Below are 8,346 nucleotides of genomic sequence, written 5' to 3' on the forward strand. Positions count from 1 at the left end.
AAGATTGAGTGTTGTCTGTAGATTGAGGGGGAAAGATTGAGTGTTGTCTGTAGATTGAGGGGGAAAGATTGAGTGTTGTCTGTAGATTGAGGGGGAAAGATTGAGTGTTGTCTGTAGATTGAGGGGGAAAGATTGAGTGTTGTCTGTAGATTGAGGGGGAAAGTTGAGTGTTGTCTGTAGATTGAGGGGGAAAGATTGAGTGTTGTCTGTAGATTGAGGGGGAAAGATTGAGTGTTGTCTGTAGATTGAGGGGGAAAGATTGAGTGTTGTCTGTAGATTGAGGGGGAAAGATTGAGTGTTGTCTGTAGATTGAGGGGGAAAGATTGAGTGTTGTCTGTAGATTGAGGGGGAAAGATTGAGTGTTGTCTGTAGATTGAGGGGGAAAGATTGAGTGTTGTCTGTAGATTGAGGGGGAAAGATTGAGTGTTGTCTGTAGATTGAGGGGGAAAGATTGAGTGTTGTCTGTAGATTGAGGGGGAAAAGATTGAGTGTTGTCTGTAGATTGAGGGGGAAAGATTGAGTGTTGTCTGTAGATTGAAAGATTGAGTGTTGTCTGTAGGGGAAAGATTGAGTGTTGTCTGTAGATTGAGGGGGAAAGATTGAGTGTTGTCTGTAGATTGAGGGGGAAAGATTGAGTGTTGTCTGTAGATTGAGGGGGAAAGATTGAGTGTTGTCTGTAGATTGAGGGGGAAAGATTGAGTGTTGTCTGTAGATTGAGGGGGAAAGATTGAGTGTTGTCTGTAGATTGAGGGGAAAAGATTGAGTGTTGTCTGTAGATTGAGGGGGAAAAGATTGAGTGTTGTCTGTAGATTGAGGGGGAAAGATTGAGTGTTGTCTGTAGATTGAGGGGGAAAGATTGAGTGTTGTCTAGATTGAGGGGGAAAAGATTGAGTGTTGTCTGTAGATTGAGGGGGAAAAGATTGAGTTGTCTGTAGATTGAGGGGGAAAAGATTGAGTGTTGTCTGTAGATTGAGTGTTGTCTGTAGATTGAGGGGAAAAGATTGAGTGTTGTCTGTAGATTGAGGGGGAAAGATTGAGTGTTGTCTGTAGATTGAGGGGGAAAGATTGAGTGTTGTCTGTAGATTGAGGGGGAAAGATTGAGTGTTGTCTGTAGATTGAGGGGGAAAGATTGAGTGTTGTCTGTAGATTGAGGGGGAAAGATTGAGTGTTGTCTGTAGATTGAGGGGGAAAGATTGAGTGTTGTCTGTAGATTGAGGGGGGAAAGATTGAGTGTTGTCTGTAGATTGAGGGGGGAAAGATTGAGTGTTGTCTGTAGATTGAGGGGGGAAAGATTGAATCCATTTTAGAATAAGGCTGTAACGTAACAAAATGTGGAGAAAGTTGAAGGGTCTGAATACATTCTGAATGCCCTGTATTACACACTGGGATTCACACTGCTACACTGGAGACACAATGAATCCACATTCTGCATATTATAGAATCAAGCAAAAGAAAACAGTTACCTGAAAATGTCATTTGTGTGGTTTGTTCCACAAATCAACAACTTAGTGATTACAGTACAAATTAAACTAGAGATTTATCTAGTGTAAGTCCACGTGGTACCGAACCTCTCAGACACTGGAGAGACCAAGGCCCTATGGGTCCTGGTGTAAAGTAGTGCTCAACATGGGGAATAGAGGATGATTTCAGTCCTCTCCCAGAGCACCTTGTCCTGGAGACACTACGAAGAGAAACAGTTCACACTGCTGGGGGACTTTCATACTGAGACAGAGGACAATGGAGCCTGATCCCAGGTCTGTTTGTGTCATCATGTGAACTCCTTGTCTTGCCAAACACATCTGGGACCAAGCTAATGAGTGTTGTCTGCATAGCCAGAGTCCAGTGAAGCAGGGAATGCAGACTGTTGTTATTGCTGAGTTTGGTATCTCTATTATCCAAACCGATACACCTCTACCCGGATCTCTAGACCAATGACGGAAACAAACACCTGACTATGATCTCGACTAGAACAGAAATGTTAAAAACTGACCCCCAAGCAGTTGTCCTTCTCCGTAAGGCAAATTAAAAGTGACGAGGCTCTACGCTTGTTTTCATTTATTAAGAAACATTTAAATGCCAAAGAAACAAACGTTGCATTGAAAGACAAACACCATTCAGCTTTAACATCTAAACTTCAGCTCCTTCACAGGTTGTTGGTAAAAAATGATGAGGATGAAGAGGGGATGAAGGAAAGGTGAGAGGATTTAAACTGCAGGTTCACTCAGTGATACTCTTCTCTACTAGGGCTGCAGAATTCCGGGAACCTTCAATAAATTACCTAGTTTTACAGAAATCCTGGTTTGGAAGTTTCCCAGGAATAAGCAGAGAATCCGGAAGCATCCAACCAGGTTTTCATTTAAAAGTTCTTGGTATTCTGCAGCCTTACTCTCCCCACCAGACATCTGGCAGACAGCTGGTGGGGCTCAACACAACAACACATCAACACTCACACACTATGGATGTAGAGGCTCAAAGAGGCTCCACTGCAGTGGCTGTCATGTCGTCCCTGGTGGGTATCAGAGGGTCATCATGTCATCCCTGGTGGGTATCAGAGGGTCAGTAGGTCATCCCTGGTGGGTATCAGAGGGTCAGTAGGTCATCCCTGGTGGGTATCAGAGGGTCAGTAGGTCATCCCTGGTGGGTATCAGAGGGTCAGTAGGTCATCCCTGGTGGGTATCAGAGGGTCAGTAGGTCGTCCCTGGTGGGTATCAGAGGGTCAGTAGGTCGTCCCTGGTGGGTATCAGAGGGTCAGTAGGTCGTCCCTGGTGGGTATCAGAGGGTCAGTAGGTCGTCCCTGGTGGGTATCAGAGGGTCAGTCAGGTCGTCCCTGGTGGGTATCAGAGGGTCAGTAGGTCATCCCTGGTGGGTATCAGAGGGTCAGTAGGTCGTCCTGGTGGGTATCAGAGGGTCAGTAGGTCGTCCCTGGTGGGTATCAGAGGGTCAGTAGGTCGTCCCTGGTGGGTATCAGAGGGTCAGCAGGTCGTCCCTGGTGGGTATCAGAGGGTTAGCAGGTCGTCCCAGTCAACCAATCAGGGCCTCCAGATATAGAGGCCTGTTATCAAAGCAGGGAGATCACTGATGATGGTCACCTCCCTTTTGACTTCATTTCAGACATTTTCAAAGGCACAATTTCTGCAAAGAGTTTGTTTTTTTGTGTGTGTGAACGAGATGTAGTACCCACTAGTAGAGACACTGAGGAGACAGACAGAACTTGGAGAAATGACCTTTACCAACTTGTCACGGTGACCATTTGTGGTTGCTATCTAGTGCCTGAGGCCACCGACCAATCAAACACTTTTATTGAGATTTGCCAGCTTTCTTCCAGTCCAGTCTGGACAGTCTCTCTTTAGAGAGGCTTCCTTTAGTTAGTTAGTACTGGGCTGTCTGTCCGCCTGTCTCATCACAGCTTGTCGTCTCTGTCCAGCAGCGCCTGCAGTTCGTGCTGGATGTCCTCGGGGAGCTCCAGGGCAGGCAGGTCATCCAGAGAGATGTCCTGGGTGGGCATCTCCAGAGGGGGCAGGTTAGGTATGGAGATGTCCTTGTTCCTCCTCTCCTCTGACTGGGGAAGAACCCACAGCTCTGATTTCTCCAGTAAGTCTGTGTCCGCTGCATCCCTCTTCAGCCGGATGTTCTCCCCTCGCAGGCGCTTGTTGTCCTGGGTCAGTTTCTCGTTCTCTCCCAGCAGAATGTCTATGTGGCGCCGCAGGCTGGCAATGGTGGTCTGCTGCTCCTCCAGACGGGTCTTATCATCCTTGTGGGCCTTGCTGCCGGGGCAGGGTGTGGGGGGAGGGGGGGAGCCCTTGTTCTTCAGGAGGTACAGCCAGGTGTCGTACTCCCTCTCTGGTGGCGGGGGCTCGTTGGTCACGAGGCCGGGGGGCTGGTCGGTAGAGGGGTGGCTCAGGAGGACCATGGGATTGCCCTCCTGTCTGGTCCTCTTCCACTTCTCCTCAATAAGCCGCTGCTGCTTCACGTGGCTGTCTCTCTGGAGCGCCATGGACAAGCCAGCCTGGAGGAGACAGACAGGCCTCAGGCACGACTCGACACCTCACTACAACACCTCACTACGACTCAACACTACAACACCTCACTACGACTCTGCTTCACGTGGCTGTCTCTCTGGAGCGCCATGGACAAGCCAGCCTGGAGGAGACAGACAGGCCTCAGGCACGACTCAACACCTCACCTCATTACAACACCTCACTACGACTCTGCTTCACGTGGCTGTCTCTCTGGAGCGCCATGGACAAGCCAGCCTGGAGGAGACAGACAGGCCTCAGGCACGACTCAACACCTCACTACGACTCGACACCTCACTACGACTCTGCTTCACGTGGCTGTCTCTCTGGAGCGCCATGGACAAGCCAGCCTGGAGGAGACAGACAGGCCTCAGGCACGACTCAACACCTCACTACAACACCTCACTACGACTCTGCTTCACGTGGCTGTCTCTCTGGAGCGCCATGGACAAGCCAGCCTGGAGGAGACAGACAGGCCTCAGGCACGACTCAACACACTACAACACCTCACTACGACTCTGCTTCACGTGGCTGTCTCTCTGGAGCGCCATGGACAAGCCAGCCTGGAGGAGACAGACAGGCCTCAGGCACGACTCAACAACACCTACAACACCTCACTACGACTCTGCTTCACGTGGCTGTCTCTGGAGCGCCATGGACAAGCCAGCCTGGAGGAGACAGACAGGCCTCAGGCACGACTCGACACACCTCACTACGACTCGACACCTCACCTCACTACGCCATGGACACCCACCTCAGGAGACACAGGCCTCACCTCACACGACTCGACACCTCACTACGACTCGACACCTCACCACGACTGACTCACCCCACTCCGACTCGACACTCACTCACCTCAATGACTCACTCAACCACCTCACTACGAAATGACTGACTCAACCACCTCACACGAAATGACTGACTCGACCACCTCACTCCGAAATGACTGACCACCACCTCACTACGAAATGACTCGACCACCTCACTACGAAATGACTGACTCGACCACCTCACTACGAAATGACTGACTCGACCACCTCACTACGAAAATGACTCAACCACCTCACTACGAAATGACTGACTCGACCACCTCACTACGAAATGACTCGACCACCTCACTACGAAATGACTCGACCACCTCACTACGAAATGACTCGACCACCTCACTACGAAATGACTCGACCACCTCACTACGAAATGACTCGACCACCTCACTACGAAATGACTCGACCACCTCACTACGAAATGACTCGACCACCTCACTACGAAATGACTCGACCACCTCACTACAACTGTAACATGGTATGCTTTATTCAAATAACCAAAGACAGAACTAAATATTGACAGACGTTTGGTCAATATTGACCAACAGCAGCCCAGGAGGACATGACTGAGGTCCAAGAATCTGACATTCCCTCCATCCCTCCCACAATACATGACACAACACCCTACTGAACCCAGTCTCACCTGTTCACATTCTGTTAACTTCATGGCTTCCCTCAGCAGCTCTGCAACACACACACACACACACACACACATTAAATACTAGGCTGATATTAAACATCTGTATCTTGAGCATAATATAGTATGACTGCATTCTAACAGCACAGTCTTTCTGTGCAGAATGACATTCAGATCACCCAGCTAGCTTCTACTGTCAGCTTCTTTATTTGTGTTGCAAACAAAGCAGACAACACTTCTCATAATGTTCTCACTATCTCTATGTCTTTAGTCTGTCAGACGCAGGCCCTGTACATAGTCTGTCAGACGCAGGCCCCCTACATAGTCTGTCAGACTGTCAGACGCAGGCCCGTACATAGTCTGTCAGACGCCGGCCCCGTACATAGTCTGTCAGACGCAGGCCCCCGTACATAGTCTGTCAGACGCAGGCCCCCGTACATAGTCTGTCAGACGCAGGCCCCCATAGTCTGTCAGACATAGTCTGTCAGACGCAGGCCCCGTACATAGTCTGTCTGTCAGACGCAGGCCCCCGTACATAGTCTGTCAGACGCAGGCCCCCCATAGTCGTCAGACATAGTCTGTCAGACGCAGGCCCCCGTACATAGTCTGTCAGACGCAGGCCCCCGTACATAGTCTGTCAGACGCAGGCCCCCGTACATAGTCTGTCAGACGCAGGCCCCCCCTGTCAGTACATAGTCTGTCAGACGCAGGCCCCCGTACATAGTCTGTGTCAGACGCAGGCCCCCGTACATAGTCTGTCAGACGCAGGCCCCCGTACATAGTCTGTCAGACGCAGGCCCCCGTACATAGTCTGTCAGACGCAGGCCCCCGTACATAGTCTGTCAGACATTGGGGTTGTTAGCTGATATAACTTTTGGATCACAAAATATTCTCCAAGGGCATGTTTATTATGCCCTGATGTCCCTGGAGACTGAACTGGCACACATGGAGAGGACACTCAACCCTCCACAACTCTCCTAAACCCTCCACTAAACACTCCTGAATGCGACTCCACAGCGCCGCAGAAGGCTACAGTACACAGAGCAGGAAATGGTTATTATTCTCCTGGTGACGACTGAGCAAATGGGTTTAATCCCAGATCACAATCTGTTAAAGGTCTGACATCTGTAAGGGAAGTTGAGGAAGTGGGTTGTGTGCCAGTTGTTTCAGTCTGACAGTAATTAATAGTCGATCTCTAAGATGTATCATTATTCACAGAATGGTGAACGAAAACAAGTTCAGTAGACTGATGACACACCTGCAGCTTTCCCATGGCAGGAAATAGCTTCTTCATATTTACCAGCTGCCAACAAGCGGTCTGCCTTCCTGGACTGCTGATGGGCCTGAGAGGAGATGTGGAGGGAGATTAAGGATTTATGCTTTTGAGAGAGATCTCATATTAGCCTTATCATCTTACCTACAAATGCACAAATCCTGCCCTGCCAGATAAGACGGTGAAGTACTTCTACACCATAGAAGTGCTGGCGAGAGAGGCTATCAGAAGGGTCTATCTGAGAAGTCCCATCAGTCCTAATTTCATGTCTGCACAAATAGGTGCACAGAAAATGTTTACTTCATGTCAGAACGAAACACAATAGCGTTAACTTGATGTTGGTAAAATGCCGTCATTTAAAGGAGTGATTATTATATTCTATGAGTCTAACTAGCTAATAAAACGCAGGGATAAAGGGAAAGGTCTCTTTGGCTTTTCTCGTCTGGTTCCTCTTTCACAATATGTTTACTTCTTTAGTTAGCTAGTTGCCTACTGCTTGTCACACATATATAAAGTTAGCTAGTTGCCTACTGCTTGTCACACATATATAAAGTTAGCTAGCTAGATACATGAGTTGACCAACTCCAGAATAAAGCTTTAGCTAGGTGAGCTATCAGGTATGGAGGAAGCTTATTTAGCTAGTTACCGTTCCCTAGCTAGTTGACTAGCTACAATCTTAGCTAGCTAAAGTGGACTATTGTTAGCCAGTTAGCTAAGTTAATATACAGCCAAAATCACAACATATCTGGCAAGCTAACAAACCTTGGCACTTTGCATTGGACATGAGAACAATCTAGAGGCTACAGAGTAAAGTGTTATAAACACCGAGGTCAATCAGCCCCTGGCTTTGTTTCCAGGATCACAACAAGGGGCTAACGTTGGCTAGGGATGTAGTTAGCTAGCTAGCCTGTTAGCCTACTAGATATTACAACATCAACAGAAACTTACGAGGTTAAGAGGACTGTCCACTACCTCCATATTCTTCAAGAGTAAAAACTACATGAAACGTCTTGAAGTCCCTCGCAGTCGGTCATCGGTGCTACTGTTTTATTCCCGAGACCAAATATTCGGGTTAATAAACCGGGCTGCTAAAATTAGAAAACGTTTAAAAATACAGGACAAATAGCGAGATAGCCAGCTAAACAAGGACATGCCTAGATGGGATACAGCTTTTGTCAAATTGTCGATAAAAGTATATTATTGTTTTGAATATCAGCTAAACCTACCTCTTTTCCTAGCCTTAACCTAATAATCCTAATCTGATGCGTTAATTATCCTAAACTGCGTAAAAAAATATTCTAAATCTGCTACAAAAAGTACATGTTGACAATAGCTGTATCCATTCTAGACTCAACCGCTAAACAAGGACAAATAACGCGATGACGTTACAATATACTTGACGTAATTTCCTCATTTCCGTTTCTGACGGCGACAACACAGATAGAACAATGAGACAGATATTTCACCGGATGTATAAATATGAAGAATCCGGTTGGATTTTCCACCCACTACCAAATATGGTGATGATAGGAAGCCTAGTGGCTGGCAGTGCGAGAAGATGTAGTGATATATATTTTGGCCGACATTCTGAAAATG

At 47.9% G+C, this 8,346-nt stretch overlaps 1 protein-coding gene across 2 annotated transcripts; it reads right to left on the bottom strand.

The window, feature by feature from the left end:
* Positions 1–2,040: 2,040 nt before the first annotated feature.
* Positions 2,041–8,115, bottom strand: nrbf2b (nuclear receptor binding factor 2b). 2 transcript variants are annotated; one of them, XM_042316655.1, is made up of 4 exons: positions 7,699–8,115; positions 6,736–6,820; positions 5,484–5,524; positions 2,041–4,006 (listed from the first exon to the last, which is right to left on the bottom strand). In XM_042316655.1, the coding sequence occupies exons 1-4, from the start codon at positions 7,726–7,728 to the stop codon at positions 3,401–3,403; spliced, it is 762 nt and encodes a 253-aa protein (XP_042172589.1). In that variant the 5' UTR covers positions 7,729–8,115; the 3' UTR covers positions 2,041–3,400. The 2 variants fall into 2 exon arrangements, with proteins under 2 accessions (XP_042172589.1, XP_042172590.1); XM_042316656.1 differs by lacking the exon at positions 7,699–8,115 and adding an exon at positions 6,895–6,973.
* Positions 8,116–8,346: the final 231 nt, after the last annotated feature.

Source organism: Oncorhynchus tshawytscha, unplaced genomic scaffold, assembly GCF_018296145.1.
Source record: "Oncorhynchus tshawytscha isolate Ot180627B unplaced genomic scaffold, Otsh_v2.0 Un_contig_1111_pilon_pilon, whole genome shotgun sequence".
Classification (NCBI taxonomy): Eukaryota; Metazoa; Chordata; class Actinopteri; order Salmoniformes; family Salmonidae; genus Oncorhynchus; species Oncorhynchus tshawytscha.

What these genes read in the sequence shown, in the direction of transcription:
- nrbf2b (XM_042316655.1), bottom strand. Translation starts at nt 7,728, where the DNA reads ATGGAGGTAGTGGACAGTCCTCTTAACCTC. An exon ending in TGGACAGTCCTCTTAACCTC is followed by an intron (nt 6,821 to 7,698) that starts GTAAGTTTCTGT and finishes ATCTCCTCTCAG; the next exon opens with GCCCATCAGCAGTCCAGGAA. An exon ending in AGTTAACAGAATGTGAACAG is followed by an intron (nt 4,007 to 5,483) that starts GTGAGACTGGGT and finishes TGTCTCCTCCAG; the next exon opens with GCTGGCTTGTCCATGGCGCT.